The sequence below is a fragment of the Dipodomys merriami genome, unplaced genomic scaffold (assembly GCF_024711535.1).
Source record: "Dipodomys merriami isolate MVZ:Mamm:240054 unplaced genomic scaffold, mDipMer1.0.p SCAF_185, whole genome shotgun sequence".
NCBI lineage: Eukaryota > Metazoa > Chordata > Mammalia > Rodentia > Heteromyidae > Dipodomys > Dipodomys merriami.
Window position 1 is genome coordinate 327,690 of NW_027203215.1, and position 17,124 is coordinate 344,813.

General features: G+C 42.7%; 1 protein-coding gene across 2 annotated transcripts in view; it reads left to right on the top strand.

The window, feature by feature from the left end:
• Fbn1 (fibrillin 1) overlaps positions 1 to 17,124 on the top strand; it is a 203,474-nt gene that overhangs the window by 137,587 nt on the left and 48,763 nt on the right. For both annotated transcript variants that reach the window (XM_070026602.1, XM_070026603.1), the window contains 10 exons: positions 5,517 to 5,639; positions 5,759 to 5,881; positions 7,164 to 7,289; positions 9,363 to 9,485; positions 11,217 to 11,339; positions 11,812 to 11,976; positions 14,380 to 14,448; positions 14,545 to 14,670; positions 15,660 to 15,782; positions 16,647 to 16,805. In XM_070026602.1, coding sequence (XP_069882703.1) covers positions 5,517 to 5,639; positions 5,759 to 5,881; positions 7,164 to 7,289; positions 9,363 to 9,485; positions 11,217 to 11,339; positions 11,812 to 11,976; positions 14,380 to 14,448; positions 14,545 to 14,670; positions 15,660 to 15,782; positions 16,647 to 16,805 — 1,260 coding nt within the window. The remainder of the gene's footprint in view (positions 1 to 5,516; positions 5,640 to 5,758; positions 5,882 to 7,163; positions 7,290 to 9,362; positions 9,486 to 11,216; positions 11,340 to 11,811; positions 11,977 to 14,379; positions 14,449 to 14,544; positions 14,671 to 15,659; positions 15,783 to 16,646; positions 16,806 to 17,124) is intronic.

A 17,124-nucleotide genomic window follows, 5' to 3' on the forward strand; every position in this document is an offset into this window, starting at 1 on the left:
GAAGCATGAAGAATGGAAGAAATACTACGTCCTTTCTGTGGGGCCAGTATCTTGCCCCATTCTTCTACATTGCTGCCTAAAATAACTTTTCAATCGAATAATACTTCATTAGCACTCTTAGAAGAAGCCTTGACTTTCATGGAGCCTTTAGGATCAGAGTAGCAGAGATACAATACCCTCACCTGAGCAGTGGAATCCTGAATTTCATTCCTAGTTCTTCCATCCATGTTCATGATCCAGTACCTGGATGTTCTTGTAATTACTCAGTGGTTTCCCTGAGTAGTTGGCACCATGGTGACCTGTAGGAGGTGAGTCTGCATTAGCAAGAGGAGAGAGATTGTCTGTAAATCTTGTTATTACAGCCACCAAGGGCATCTTGTTGGATTGGAAATGACTTGTATAAACAGAAATTGACAGGAAGTTTAATACACTCAAAAACAAGGTTAAAAAAAAGTCCTGGGCCAAAAATACCTTTGCAATCCCATGTAATGAGGGTTCTTTTAGCCTCCTTTTGCTTTAACATTGGTGTCACTGGTAATTTGGAGTACCATTAGGTTACCTTGGTGACCGGCACGATAAAGACAAGTGTTTATAATGTCCCAAGCAACTAATGTAAATAGAGGCATGAATCTTGCCTAATTAGATGAGCAAGCCACACAACAGATAAAGCAAGAATAGACCTTGGACCTGTGCTGTGTGGGAAAAACATACAAAATATAGATAGATACATAGATAGATTTTTTTCAAATGAGTATTCTGGAAAGGAATTACAAAAACATGTATGCTATTTCATAAGAAGGGACTTTCTTTCATGAGAACTAAAAAAAAAAATAGTCATCTGGGCTCCATGACAGCTTGGTCTAAATATTTCAGCTCCTTGTCATTACTGATTGTTTCCATTTTAACAAATAAACATTTTTTTCCCCTTGCCAATCACTTTAACAGTGTTAAGAATCCACCCACTGCCTTACATTCCCAGCCCACACAGATGCTAAGGGGTTATTTTTTCCTATTTATGCTTTGTCCAAATTGTGGGTATTGCTGAGAGGAATGTTTGATTTAATGGAGAGAGAATGTGCCTTTTACTTGGAACCTGGGACATAGTTTGTCCTTCCTGGGGCTGGATTACAAACCAGTGCAAACCTTCTACTCATTCTACATACCTGTGATTGTAAGAAGAAAAACAACAGGTCACTGCTAGGTACCATTCTGGGCACATCTTGGCTTTCACAAACATTTTTTTTAAAAAACCTGTCTTCCCTGATAGGTTCACTTAGTCAATTAATAAGGCATGGGAGTGAATGGAATGGAAATCAGAGTTGTTTTTTCAGTTACAATAGTAGGATGTGTGGCAAATCTATTTCTCCAACGCTCTGGTGCCTTTCACATGAGAAATGTTTCTGGAGGGCCTTCACCCGTGGGAGAGAATCACATACTTCACCCACTAGCAGTGAGGGAAGAGTTGTGTTCATTTCCTTCCAGTTACTTAGCACCGCTAATTCCCTGCCACTGGCTGGCAGCTTGTGAAAACTCCATGGGTGTTCAGTTCACAGTTTTGTGTCCTGTTTTCATCCAAATTAAGAAATCCAAGTTGCCTTTGTGTTTGGCCTTTCCATTCACTGCTACTTCCTCTTCCTCAATTCCTAATCCAGAAGATCCCTCAATGGCCAGCTGTGTGGACTCAGAGATCCAGAGGGCAGGAAAGCAGGTGCTCTGTGTGGGATGCAGCCTCTCCCTGTATCATGGCCGTAGGAGGCCAGTGCAGCTTAGAACGCAGCCCATACTGGGGCAGCAGACTTGCGTGGGTCACAGAATCTACACTCCTGGTCTACTCAGACCACGCCCCAGGCCTTTGCCCTTCAGGGGCCCTGTACGCAGGACCTTGGAGTCTTTGAGCCCAAGGATTTGTGGGAATAAAGAGGATGCAATGTCAGCCTAAAATTTGAATTTCTTTGCTTTTCTTGGCTTCCATTTAATCTTAAAAAGGAATTTTCTGTCTGGAGCAGACTCGAAGGGGAAAGAGAACATTTGTACAGAAAGAGATGTTCTTGGCAAGCACGGGCTGTGTTTCTTCACATTATTAAAGAGAGTTTCAATTCAGCACTTTTGTTTGCTTGGTTTCCTAAGGACTCAGTTTCCCCTTCTGTTTGCTTTTATAACACCACATCTTCTTAGCCGAGTGTGTCACACACATAATGATGACATAATTGTGTTGTTGGATGCGTAGGCATCCACACATGTGCAATAACTTTATTCGGAAAGGCTTTATGGCCGTGTTGTTGTTCTAATTCACTTGTTGAGTACCAAGAGTAGAAGGCATTTGAAATGATGAGTTATGTAAGTAGGAAGCTGAATTTTGGCTTGTGAATTATTCTGTTTTAATATCCCAAGGCCTACGATAATATGCCTTTTGGAAATACCATTCCATCCTCCTTGAAGGCACAACAACAAAGTTAAAAATACCTATTGAATTAGAACTTTCTATTGACATATTATTAATGCTAAAATGAGATCCTCCTTTTTAAAACATACAGTAATTTTTTTTTTTTGTCAGTCATGGGGCTTGAACCCTGGGCCTGGGCGCTGTCCCTCAGCTCTTCAGCTCAAGGCTAGTGCTCTACCACTTGAGCCACTGCACCACTTCCAGTTTTCTGAGTGGTTTTTTTATTTTTTGGAGATAAGAGTCTCAGGGAGGGCTGGGAAGGTGGCTCAGTGGTAGACTGCTTGCCTTGCATGCATGAGGCCCTGGGTTCGATTCCTCAGCAAAAAAGAAAAAAGCCGGAAGTGGTGCTGTGGCTCTAGTGGTAGAGCGCTAGCCTTGAGCTGAAGAGCTGAGGGACAGCGCCCAGGCCCAGAGTTCAGGCCCCACGACCGGACCCCCCTTTCCCCCCCCAAAAAAAAAGAGTCTCAGGGACTTTCCTGCCCAGGCAGGCTTTGAACCACGATCCTCAGATCTCAGCCTCCTGAGTAGCTAGGATTACAGGCGTGAGTCACCAGTGCCTGATCCGGATGGTAATTTTTAATTTTTATTTTTTTAAATTTTTTTTAATGATCGGATGGTAATTTTTTTAAACACAAGATTACATATAAAGCCAGGCGCTGGTGGCTCCTGCTTGTCATCCTAGCTACTCAGGAAGCTGAGATCTGAGGATCGTGCCTCAGAACCAGCCCTGGCAGGAAAGTTTGTGAGACTCTTAGCTCCAATAAACCACCTGAAAACCAGAAAAGGCGCTGTGGCTCAGGGACAGTGCCCAGACCTTAGGTTCAAGCCCCATGATGGACAAATAAGTAAATAAATAAAATTAAAAATTACATATAAAAGCATGAAGGAGCTAAGGGTACCTTTGGCATTAAGAAGGATTCTAGGCATTCACACACAGCGAGACCAAAGGAAGATGCCCTTAGAGGAGGAATACAAAGGTACAGTGCTTCGGTGCTCCTCATTACATAAATTACTTATCAAAATGAAAGAAAAGAAATTGGAAAGGAAAAAAGTGAATAATCAACTGTTGGGGTTAAAGGCATGGCTCATTTGGTAGGGTGCTATTCAGTGAGCAAAAGTATCAGGTACCTAGTTTAAGTGCTGCTCTCAGACCTTAAAAAAAAGAAATTGGTAAGAGATAGTTTCTAGATTAATCAAATCTTTTTAAAAAAGTGTTTAATAGCAGAGACACAAATAACAAAATAAGGTTAGGGAAATGGGGTTGGCGATGTGGTTTAGTGGTAGAGTGATTGCCTAGCATGCATGAAGCCCTGGGTTTGATTCCACAGTACCACATACACAGAAAAAGCCAGAAGTGGCACTGTGGCTCAAGTGGTAGAGCATTGGCCTTGAGCTGAAGAGCTGAGGGACAGCGCCCAGGTCCAGAGTTCAGGCCCCATGACTTACCAAAAAAAAAAAAAAAAAAATTAAGGAAATGAAAACAGGATCCACAAAGTGGTGGTGTGAGTCTTCTGAGGAAAGCAGTTATTTGCATGCCCTGGTTGAAAGATTGGTGCCAGTTCTGTGGAGTCTGTGAGGACATGTGTATGAATATTGCCCTTGAATTCCCAGGCCCACTTACCCTGTTACTCCTGAGTTGGCTGTGTCCCTTCTTTCCTTGGGGCGTGCTGTGCACAGCTCTTCAGTTGGTTAAAGCTCCCAGTCACAAGTGTAAGCTGAGTGCTGTCCTTGACCTGCCACCAAAACTCTATATAGGTTCCTGTGGCTGCCAAGGTTTCGAGAAAATTCACCTGTGCAAGATACAGTGATTATGAAGATAGCCTTCCAGATAGGGTTCCTTGTTGTGGTGACGAGTAGCATTGTAAGAAGAAATGGTGCAGGAGACGCTGCGTTTCTATTGTGGTTTTGCTCTTGAAGTGGTGATGTCAAGGCTGTGACGGTTGGAGTTTCACAGGGCGCGTGTGGCAAGCAGCATGCTTCCCAGCACTTTCACATCATTGAACAGGGCCTCTTAAGAAAACAAAAGGGAAGACACAAGTTGCTGGCCCCATTTCTTTCTCATGCAGCTATTCAAGTGATCACTGGAAAGTCTTGTGCATTTTGTATCTCACTGTTATCCTTCATGACCTTCATCCATCTTGTCTGAGACGTTAGTTTCCACATAAACTCATAGCATCACGCCCATGATTTTTTACCCTTAATAAATAACAGTGCTGATTATGAAAACCTATTCGATAAAAGGTAAAGTTCGGGAAGCAAGATGTTTTTCATTTCGTACTTTTCTTACTACATTTGTATGGTCTTGTTGTGGCTAAATGTGGAGAATGAAATTTTGAGGAATGGAGAATTAGGAATCTTGAAGTAATTGGATGCTAATCTGCTATTTTTTATTCTGTCAAAATCCCCTCTAGAGTGACTTGAGTTTTACAGAAAATATTTAAGAAGGGTTAGGCTTCCCATGTGCTAGGACTCAACGATGTTAGAGCAAACATACTGCTTTCAGGAGTATTTTCTGCACATGCTTGAATTAGCCTTATCTAAAATAAAAGATAAAGCATAATTAATAATGTTTTAAGTTTAAGAATAAAATGTTTATTATATGTAGTGTGAATCAAAAGTTTTCTGACATACCAACAACATTGCATTCCTTTTTTTAATGTAGTTTGTAAAAAAAAACAATGTCCATCATTACTCTATAGTTGACTTGATAAGAATATTGACCATAAAATATATACCCATGAGTATTAGCTCGGTAATAGAATAGACTGGTAGGTAACTCACTTCTTAAGGTCTTTACCTGGAAAGAGGTTCATTTTGCTTTGCAGTGACTGGATGTTTACAATACAGAAAATAATTAGAGCTAGCAATAGCGAACGCTATCAAATTGTTCTTTCTTTGTAAATTGAAACATAAAGCTGTTTGATACATAGGTTAAATATAAACTTATATTTACACATAAATCTAAACTGTTGCATGGATGAAGGCAAGTTGATGTTAGAATATTGCTAAGCTATTTAAAAGAACAGAGGAGCACTTGTGTGAAGCTTTTCTAAACCACTGATTATTTTTCCAGATATCAATGAGTGTGAAATCGGAGCACACAACTGTGGCAGGCATGCTGTATGCACCAACACGGCAGGAAGTTTCAAATGTAGCTGCAGTCCGGGCTGGATTGGAGATGGTGTTAAATGCACAGGTGAAGTAGAAATTGCTTATCATGACCTATATACTGTAAAGGCAAATTTACCTTGGCTATAACTTGTTTTAACTGCCAGCTAACTTTCAGTGAATGATGATGTAATGTCATTCCTTAAGATCTGGACGAATGCTCCAATGGAACACACATGTGCAGCCAACATGCGGACTGCAAAAACACCATGGGCTCTTACCGCTGTCTCTGTAAGGAAGGTTACACGGGCGATGGCTTCACTTGTACAGGTAGGCTTGAGCTAGAATGGGAGGCAAGGTCTTCCACACATTTCAGACCAAGGATTCTTTGGGGAGGGCAGTTTAGCAGAAAAGATTACTCGAGACTAGATTCTTACAAAATAAAAATTTAGAGCCAAGGCTGGGCTCTGGTGGCTCACGCCTGTAATCCTAGCTTACTCAGGAGACTGCAATCTGAGGATCGTGGTTCCAAGCCAGTCCAGGCAGAAAAGTTCCAGTGAGACTCTTATCTCCAATTTACCACTCAGAAACTGGAAGTGGTACTGTGGCTCAATGTGGTAGAGCACTAGCCTTGAGCAAAAGAGCTCAAGGACAGTGCCCAGGCCCTGAGTTCAAACCCCATGACTGACACCCCCCCCCCAAAAAAAAAATTAGGCCCAGGTCAACTCGAGAATCTTCAAAAGGTTATCTGTCTTTCTTTCTGTCTCCCCCAACACCCACACACAATTTATATATCTATTTTACTGTGTATTATGATGTCATTTGTTTAAAACAAATCACATTTCCTTTTACATTTCACTTTTACTTTATTTTTGCCCGTGCTGACTTGTTTCCCAAATCAAACTCAAGGATACTCTTATTATAGAAGGCTATGTGAGGACAAGGATTAAATGCTTTGAATGAGGAGAGGTGGATGTATTTTTTTTTGCAGTATTTATCTTTTTTCTGCTACCCATTAGCATCCTGCTCCTCATTCTACATGAGCTTCTGTAAGAATTCCATAACTGTTTTGTAATGAATGCATTCACTTCCAGTTTTATATAGGGAGAATGCTCTAATTAATATATAGTCCAAGAATTAATGTGAACCACTGTGCATGTTTTAATAACTACGATTAAGATATGGTTGCATAAATTGCACCTACATGGTTAAGAGAGTGAGCAGATAGGACTGTTATCTCCTCTGTGGTTACCATTTGAGCTCCTTTGCTGTGCCTCTGAGCTTAATAGCATAAACAATGACATGCTCTTTCCATTCATAAATCTGTCCTCCATGTGTATGATCTTTTGGGGGAGGGTTTGCTTAATTTGTTTGGCTTATTACAGACTCATTTTACAGTCTTAGGGGGCGATTTTGCATTCAGAATTCTGCATCTGAAGCATGTATTCATTGCATATTTAGCATTCAAAAGAAAAAGACAAGTCGAGTTTACGTATATTAACTAACTAGAAGACATGGTGAAATAGCTACTCTCAGGAAGCTGACACTTACTAAAAAGCATTGGAAAGCTCCTCAGTGAAATAGAGTAACTTGTGTTTCGTCCTGTCTGTAGACCTCGATGAGTGCTCCGAGAACCTGAATCTCTGCGGCAACGGCCAGTGCCTCAATGCCCCTGGAGGCTACCGCTGTGAGTGTGACATGGGCTTCCTGCCCAGCGCTGACGGGAAAGCCTGTGAAGGTAAGGCACCGGCCAGCGGCTGGAAAGCTTCCAGGGCTGTCTGAAGCACAGGGGTCTAAATATTCCTGATCCTTGTCTTCTTGTGAGGTGGAGGTATATGTTGGCTTCACATCTTAAGTTGATCAGTTTCAAGGAGAGCCTAGGTCTCCAAATGAAGCATTTCTCTGCAAAAAAAAAAAAAAAAATGTGCAGAGAAAAATGTGTTCTCTTTCTATAGGCTACACCTCCCAAACTTGGTGACGTGATCAGATGCAGTCCACTATTTGACATAAGAGAAAGAGGATCACCAAGTGTGGTCAGCTCAACATAGCATACTTACCCTTATCTATGGGGAAAAGAACCCACAGCAAAGGTCCCCTGTTGTTTGCATTCTAGAAATAAAGGCTTCGGAATAATGGCAGAGCAGATAAGCTTCTATGTGGAATGATTTACCTCTGCAGTCTTTATTATGTAGAATAATGTCCTAAGTCCAGCCCAGAATATTCTCTACATAGCTAACATTTATAATTATAGAACACTGTTTTATAAAACCATCCGTTGGGAACCTATTGGAATATTATCAGGGGTTCTCTAGGCTTAGAGAAGCACTGGTCAGAAATGAAGAGTCAGCCGGGCGCCAGTGGCTCACGCTTGTAATCCTAGCTACTCAGGAGGCTGAGATCTGAGGATCGCGATTCAAGGTCAGCCCGGGCAGGAAAGTCCGTGAGACTCTTATCTCCAATAAACCACTAGAAAACTGAAGTGTCACTGTGGCTCAAGCAGTAGAGTGCTCACCTTGAGCTGAAGAGCGCAGGGACAGCGCCCAAGCCGAGTTCAAGCCCCACGACCAAAAAAAAAAAAAAAAAACTGGGGACCTACCAGTTAAGCACAATTAGGAAGCACAAGATTCTCCTCTTTACCCAGCCTTTTCAAACCGAAACACATTCTTCCTCATTCCAAATAATTAGTGCCTACAATGAACTAAGAAGATTTCAGTAGAAATAAACAGATGATAGCAATTGACAAGTTTAAACAAAGCCCTGAGTAATGTATTAGCTAATAGTTGTTCCTTGTTAAGAAGATACAACCTTGGAATACACCTTTAGCTCTGATATTTATGTCTATACATGTCTACTTTATATCTTATATATATTATATAAATATATTTCTTATTTATCTCATGTATTTCTCATATATAATTTATCATTTATTTCTACATAAATACTTTTCTTTGTTCTTGAACCATGGGGTGCTCTTTATACAGTTTGTATTAAATATGTAGAAGTTGATATAAAACTCTTCTGAGGCAAGAAACTAGATTATGCTGTTGATCGTGTGCCTAATGCCTTGTTTACTTTTTTTAGTCCAAACATCCAAGGAAAACAGGTACTGTGCCACCTCTAGTAACATAAACAGTCACAGTGAAAGTTTTCCTTGTCTTAATGCTAGAAAGGAAGGTTTTGTTTATTTGTTTGTTCTTAATATAAATCATCACTGGCAGCATGGCCCTGGCTATTTAAAGCCGGTCCCGAGTCTGAAAATGTGCCCTGCATCGGTACCACAAGCGTCTGTCATGTGGCAGGGACAGAAGTCTGAGGGAGGGGCCCCTCCGTGTTTTACATCTCTGTCCATAGTAGCAAACGCATGCCAGTGTCTGTCTTTGTGCGTGGAGATTTCTGTTATTCACTAGGGGTGGTGGATTATAAAGCTGACTCAAAAAGCTACCACAAGGAAAAGATTTTGTAGTTCTTAAAAAGTTTTAAGCCACAACAACTGAAATAGGGGATACACGGACAACACCAAAGCATGTATTCTACTCTGGCCTGTTGGGCCCTTGCTTTAAAAAGTGATGCGGACCCATTTGAATGGAAATAAATACGCATCCATTCAGTATTTAACTGCCTGGCCTCTAATGCAGACGAAGGAGCCATAGCCTGTTATCAGTAAGATTCCCTTGTGTGTAACAGAGGATCTAAAAGTATAGAGAAAGTGTCTAGATCACTGTCAGAGAATTCATTCCATCAATAGTGATATCAGTGGCCTAGTTTTGGTGAGTGGATTAACCTTTCTGCCCCCACTTCCCTTTCCCCCAAGATATCGATGAGTGCTCTCTTCCCAACATCTGTGTTTTCGGCACTTGCCACAACCTCCCGGGCTTGTTCCGCTGCGAGTGTGAGATAGGCTACGAACTGGACCGAAGCGGTGGCAACTGCACAGGTAAGGCGTCCATTCACATCCGGGTGGGCTCCCAGGCATCCGGGGACTCCGTTCCCAGGGCCTCACTGGGCCCACACCACGCTAGCCCTCGAGGTAACGCCACACAGAGGGAGGAACAGTTCCTCAAATCCCGAACCGACTAGATGTGAGGATGCAGAAAAGGGAGTGAGAGCCAGGCAAGGGAGCAGAATACACAGTTTTAGAACAAAGCTCATGTCTCGGAGGGAGTATCCCTCAGAGTTGTATTCGCCTATACGGCTTCACAGACAGTTCCTTTCTTTCTAGGGTACATTTCCAGAGTGTGTCTTTTGAACGCCATGCCCACGGGTTTTCTCCTTGTGCTTTCCCATTGTCATTTATACCCCATCCCATCCCATTTCTTATGTCTAAGTCCTTTTCCTGTAGAGCAAATCACTTTCTGGGCAATAAGAAAGAAATGGTAAGAGTCCCAGACACCCAACGGATTATCACTTGCTCGCTCTGGCACTGAGTAAAGACTTGGACAGTGATGGACATTTCTTATTCCTGAGCTCCTCTTCTGGTCAAGGATACAAATAGAACTGGTCACAGCACGTAGAAGCTCAGGATTTCGGGAAAATTCTTTTACTTAAGCAACTTGAACAAGCCATGACTCAGTGGCTGCCAAAATCATGACGACCACCAACCACCTCCTCACAAATGCTTTGGACTGGAATATTCCTCCCAGGCATATGTCTTCCCTTAGTTTTTCTCGAAAGCAGTCTGGTATCGAGCGAGGCTTCTAGCAAACCTCAGGAAGGTACCTCTCCCTAGTCCAGGCCCCGCTTCCTCAACCCCAAGCCATCGTTCTAACCTCATTGCCATTGGTCCGGTCCTATACACCCCACTTCACATGGGATTTGAGCAAAAGAATCCTGTCTTATGGAACCCACAGGAAGATTAGCAGCGCCCTGAGAAGGTCCTGAGGACAAAGGCCCCGTTCTCCAGCCTCCCCTCGTGGGATCCACTTGTCTAGTTTTGAACATTTCCTAAATGTTTAGAATAGACAAAAGAATTGCACTGGAGTGGGAATTTTCAAAAACCCATATCTTAAACATCTGGAATTCTGCCCATATTTTATAATGGAAACTGGGGGGGGGGAATATTTTACTCGGCATGGATAACTGAGAGACAGAGAGGAGAGAGACAGAGACAGAGAGACAGAGACAGAGAGAGACAGAGGAGAGAAAGAGGAGAGGAAAGAGAGAGAGAGAGACTCTGAAGGCTAGAAGAATTATGCTAGGGTCCTTGCATGTGTGTTCAGGAGAAATTGCAAAGGTTGCCCACTCCTGAGGGTTCTTGGGGACATCTTGCTCTAATTTGACAAAATAACAAGCCACACATATTATCATATATATATATATAGAGACCTGTTTCTCAAATTTTGGTTGACCTGGGTCATGGCAATGTTTTGCCTTCAGTTACCTTGACTGGAATTTTTTCCCTAGTCCCAAAGTTATATTTTATCCTGATGACAAATTTGAGTGGTAACTATGTTCCAGGGGAAAGAGATCAAAGAATATGACATAGTTCCTTCCTGAGAGGTTTTATTTCAGAAGTGGAAGACTGCATTTCTACGTGTAATTAAAACTATTGACTCTCTAAAAAAAAAAATCTTGTTGGGGGCTCTAGACTTAGTTCTACCGTTTTAGGATGATGTCAGCCACAACGTTGGCCCATTTGGTAATTCTACCCATGGATGTTTGGTTGTAGATGTTAATGAATGTCTGGACCCGACTACGTGCATCAGTGGAAATTGTGTCAACACTCCAGGCAGCTACACCTGTGACTGTCCTCCCGATTTTGAGCTGAATCCTACTCGAGTTGGCTGTGTTGGTAAGATCTGTGAAATCTTTTCAGAAACCGTTTCTTATCGTTAAACATTCTATTTACAAAATAGTCCGATTACCAAATAGTCTATACAACCTTTTTCCTAGTTCAACTTTTTACATATATACAGTGAATATGATGACTGCATTGTCCCACCATCCCCCCCACCCCCGCCCCTCAAACATCTCCAGTTCCAGCTTCATGGTGTTTATTTTGTTAGACTGTAAAAGTGAGTTTGAATATTCTAGCTTCATGGTTACTAAAAGCAGAGAAATGATTATATTTCCAAGGTAAGTTTCCTATTTTCAGATTTCCTTTCTTAAAAGAAAAGTCCAAGTATATGCTCCTGGGTACTTTTTTACTTTCTTAGTAGAAGTACATTATGATGTTGAATGTCATTTCGGAAAAGACTTTGAATTTTCAACCTCTCAGTGAAAAGAATCTGCCTGACACTCTTTCATTTGTCTATGGTAAACAGATACCCGCTCTGGAAATTGCTATTTGGATATTCGACCCAGAGGAGACAATGGAGACACAGCCTGTAGCAATGAAATCGGAGTCGGTGTGTCCAAGGCGTCCTGCTGCTGCTCTCTGGGTAGAGCCTGGGGAACTCCCTGCGAGCTGTGCCCTGCTGTGAACACATGTAAGTAGACATCCTACTATTTGTTGTTATTGCAGTTCAGGCCAATTCTCTTTTTCTGCTTGCACAGAAAAGAGAAGACACGGAAGGAGGGAGCCCCTAGTAACCTCTGTGCTTATGTAGGAAGAGTAGATGGATTCTCCCTTCACCCTGTGGAGAGTCCTCCTCTCTACTTGAAAGTCACAAAGTACCCCATTTTTTCTTGCACTAAAAGCTGGGCCGGGGCAGGGAACATCTCTCTCCTATCTGAGAGCAGCTAGCATTACTGAAAGTGCATCCAGGTTAGGGGACCACTGCCATGTTGCTTGCCTTCCCCAAATGCATGGATGGATCACTTCTTACTTGGTTGGCTGGGTTGGGAAATACTGGAACAGCCTCAGAGCCGCAAATTAGTTATAACAACAACTATAAAATCATTCCGCTCATAGGGTATCACTGAAAAAGGAAGCTTTAGGATATGATTTTAAGGACAGAAATAATATATCCCAGGGCTGGGAAGGTGGCTCAGTGGTAGAGCACTTGCCTTGCATGCCTGAGGCCCTTGGTTCGATTCCTCAGCACCACATAAACAAAAAGTAAAAAGCCGGAAGTGGCACTGTGGCTCAAGTGGTAGAGCGCTAGCCTTGAGCTGAAGAGCTGAGGGACAGCGCCCAGGCCCAGAGTTCAGGCCCCGTGACCAGACCCTCCCCCCCCAAAAAAAGAAAGAAATAATATATCCCCTACAGAAATGAGTTCTTATTTTTGAAGCGAATGCTGTATTATGCTTCAGAATTGGGTGTAGCTTCCTTAGGGAAAGTCGGTGGCTGCCATTTATGGTCCATTGGGGGTATATGTTGATATTTTTTCCCCCTTGCTAATGGACTACCCATTCCTTAAAAAAAAATACTCCATAAGTACCTGAGTGTCTTGTTTGGATGTGGAAAGATGAATTCGAATAGATTCTGCCCTCTAGGCGTATACAGCTCAGTAAACCAAACATGACCCAAACCTAAGTGCTGTGTACAAGCAATCAAGGCGCCATGACTGATAGGAGGAGCTCTACCACTTGTCACATTGGGCAAGTTGCTTCGCATTGTGGAACATCACGCTGGATTAAACAAGATCATTCATCCCAGCTACTACCCTCTCCCTTCGCTTCTAAGAGGGGATTCAGTTCCCTCTGGAAGAGGGTACTCACCACTTGGTACACTTTTTCAATTGAGCATTTAAGAAATGGTGTGGCCTAAAAGAGGAAACTCCAGAAGAATGGAAAGTAGCAAGAAGAGGGAAAAAAAAAGAAAAAAAATCACTTTCAGTAATGTTGAATGCCGCAAATCTAGATTTTTCAGTTGGGGAAACACAACAGTAATCTACCCAAAATTCTAAGACAGAATTAGGATGGGAATGAATTAATACATGCCATTTCAGAAAAGCCAGGTTAGGGATGATGGTAAGGTTTGGAAAGCCAGTGATGGTTGTAAACTAATTTTCTTCCTAAAATGCTGCTGAAGGCCGGGTTCATGGTTATTCGCATGTTCCAGGGTGTATCACAGTGCAGGTGTATGACACCAGAGTATATGGTCCTGGATGAAACTATTGGGCAAAGAGCTAAATGTAGGAATAAGAGGATACTCTAGAAGGTTGTTTGGGGTGGGGGGTGGGGGCCTGGAGAACTAGCATTCATTTAGTCTCAGAGGAGCAAGGAAGGAAGGTGGGTGGACACTGAGGAAAGGTGGAGGATGAAGGCTGAGAGAAGGCTCTTCCTCAGCTTCACACCCAATTAAAGGAAGCCGGAATTCACAGGCAGTACAGCTGAATGACATTTAAAAATGGAGATGGAGCTCTTTAGAAAGCTTTTTTCTTTTTGGTCAGTTGTGGGGCTTGAACTCTGGGCCTGAACATTGTCCCTGTGCTCTTCAGCTCAAGGCGAGCACTCTACCACTTGAGCCACAGCGCCACTTCTGGTTTTTTAGTGGTTTATTGGAGATAAGGGTCTCACGGACTTTGCTGCCTGGGCTGGCTTTGAACCATGATCCTCAGATCTCAGCATCCTGAGTAGCTAGGATTACAGGTGTGAGCCACCTGCGCCCGGCTAGAAAGCTTTTGGAAAAGAAAGATCTTTTGAAAAGAAATAGTGTTGGAGATATTGAATGAAATAGTTCACAAGGCAAGACAGTCAAGAGAGGAACTGAAGGGTCCCAGGACCAGGTACACTGGCCTATGTACATGTAACAGAATCTATTTGCAAATGACAAATACACATAAAGACTTTAACTCACTTTACAGAGTTCCACTAATGGCTAAAGATTCTTGAGTCTTCAGGAATATAGTGAGATATATCAGCATTTCTCTGAAAGGTAACTATTTCTAGAAATTCTAGATCGGAAATAACTCACTTTGAATTTTTTTTTTTTGTGGTCTTGACAGCTGAGTACAAGATTCTTTGTCCTGGAGGAGAAGGGTTTCGTCCCAACCCCATCACTGTGATCTTGGAAGGTATGTCTGTTTGCTTTGTCTTACAGTACCTGCATCTTGAAATTCTTTAGGTTTCTCTACGTTGCTGAAGGAATGCTCTTGTTTTCAATCTGATAGATATTGACGAGTGCCAAGAGCTACCAGGACTGTGCCAAGGGGGGAAATGTATCAACACCTTTGGCAGTTTCCAGTGCCGCTGTCCAACTGGTTACTACCTGAATGAGGAAAACCGAGTGTGTGATGGTAGGTAATCAGCCCTTACTAGATGATAAGTTCTTTCCAGCATTGAGAACTGGACCCGAAAACCCATCCTACTGTTATCAGGAGACTGAAGGCTTAACAGTGTAAGAACAACGGTCTAAATAGGACCATTGCCGCGTCGTTGCCCTGTAAGTGGAGTTTTGCCATGTCAGGCCATAGTCCCATTTATTCCTACAGAAGAGTTTTCTGGGCGCTTCCAAAGAACTATTAGAGCAGCACCCAGTCCCACTTCAGGAGCCACAATGTTGGGGGAACGTTCTAGGCTCCTCTTACCTCTATCACTTCCCATCAGTACCAGAGCCGTTAGCTACTAAAAGACGGGAAGGGTTGAATATGTCCAGGCTTTGGAGCACCCGGACTGTAGAAGTAGATGGGAAAGCTGAGTTTTACCTAATTAGAGCAGTCACACATCCAGTTAGGAAGGACACTGTCTTGTGTTCTGCATAGGAAATGTTCTCCTGCTTCTCCCAATGGTCTAGAAGATGACATGGATGAGTTCCTTAAGTATAGTTGAGTATCAGTGCAGAAAACACAGATCTCAGGCTCGTGGATAGAAAGAATGCAGGAGAGTTGAGGAACTGCTTCCATATTGCCTTACAGCAGGGACTCACAAAGCCCACTGCTGATGGATTCAGGACACGTTATGTCCTTCGGTAGATTCTTACGCACATACCACGTGTAGAGTTGTCATTCTGAAGAATATCTGAAAATACTCTCTCCACATTTCCACCTCCTCTTTGGAGTTGTTCCCAACTCACTGTATCAGGAACTCCAATGAGAACGCGAGAGTTCCTCAAACGTTCTTTCCTGAAGACACACACATTCACACAAAGGACCCGGATGAGCTCCATGCCTCCTATTCACATCTAGATCTCAGAGTGTCCCGCTGGTCACCATTGATATTGACATCGGGTACAGACTACTTATTCCAAAGAGTGTTTTCCTGTCTCCACTTTCTCTTTGGATTGTAGATGTGAATGAGTGTGAGACTCCTGGAATCTGCGGTCCGGGGACGTGCTACAATACCATCGGCAACTACACCTGCATCTGTCCTCCGGACTACATGCAAGTGAACGGGGGAAATAACTGCATGGGTAAGGCCACGTTTGGCTTCTCGTTTGCAAAGCCAGCTCCAGCAGCTGGCCCTCAGGGCTGTGTTCCTCATCAGGTGGAGTGGGCTGTGTTCCTGGGCTGTCTTTCAGAAGCGCCTCTTGCGCTGTGGACCAGCAGCTTTGGCATTTTGCACGGCTTTGTGTTGGTGATCAGGAGTTGTTTTTTTGTTTTTTTTTTAATGTAATGTCAGAAAATCCCAAACTACAGTTTTATAAGACTTCTTTTGTTTGACTTCTGGGTGTATCTTTATACAGTTATATTTACAGCACTGACCTACAATATTAAAACACCGTGAGTCGGAAGTGAGAAACTCACGCCAAATAACGGTGGAGAATTGTTACTAGGATACCGGGTGGGGAGTCATGGAAAGTTTATTGATCCTACGGCTACACAATGACTTCGTTCTGTGGCACAACATACCAGGGAATATATTCCCCAAATTATTTTCATTGTGGTAGTATAAGTACCTTCTTAGCTGCCTATAAATGTTGTATGTTGGGACTGGGAAGGCGGCTCAGTGGTAGAGTGCTTGCCTTGCATGCATGAGGCCCTGGGTTCAATTCCTCAATACCACATAAATAGAAAAGGCCAGAAGTGGCTCTGTGGCTCAAGTGGTAGAGTGCTAGCCTTGAGCTGAAGAGCTGAGGGACAGCACCCAGGCACAGAGTTCAAGCCCCATGACTGACAAACAAACAAACACAAATGTTATGTGTTTATGAGCAGACTTTGTCTGCCTTTATCAAAGCCCAGTGCAGTACCATTCATTTGCTCCTGGAGTATCTCACCAGACCTGTTGTGCTTTCCTCCATTGGCATCACTAACTCTTCTGTCCTCCTTTCCTCTAGACATGAGAAGAAGTTTGTGCTACAGAAACTACTATGCTGACAACCAGACCTGTGATGGAGAACTGTTGTTCAATATGACCAAGAAGATGTGTTGTTGTTCCTACAACATCGGCCGAGCCTGGAACAAGCCCTGTGAACAGTGTCCTGTCCCAAGCACAGGTGCATTTCAGTTTTATCATTACCACAAACTATAGTTGATAAATGATGTGTGAATTGTTGGGGGAAGTCAGTCTTGGCCAAGGAAGAAAAGGATGCTTTTTTTCCCCCAATGTTTGTAAGAACAAATTGGTGCACAAAGACAAATGTTCACTTCAGCTGAAAATTTAGTCATTATGTATGCTTCCAAGTTTATACGCTAATTCATAACCAGACATGTAGGCTCAGCCTATCAAAAAAATGTAGACATTGTTATCATTGTTTCAGTTTTCCAGGTAACTAAACAACTGGAAACATTCTATATAATTCTTCTTGTTTTTAT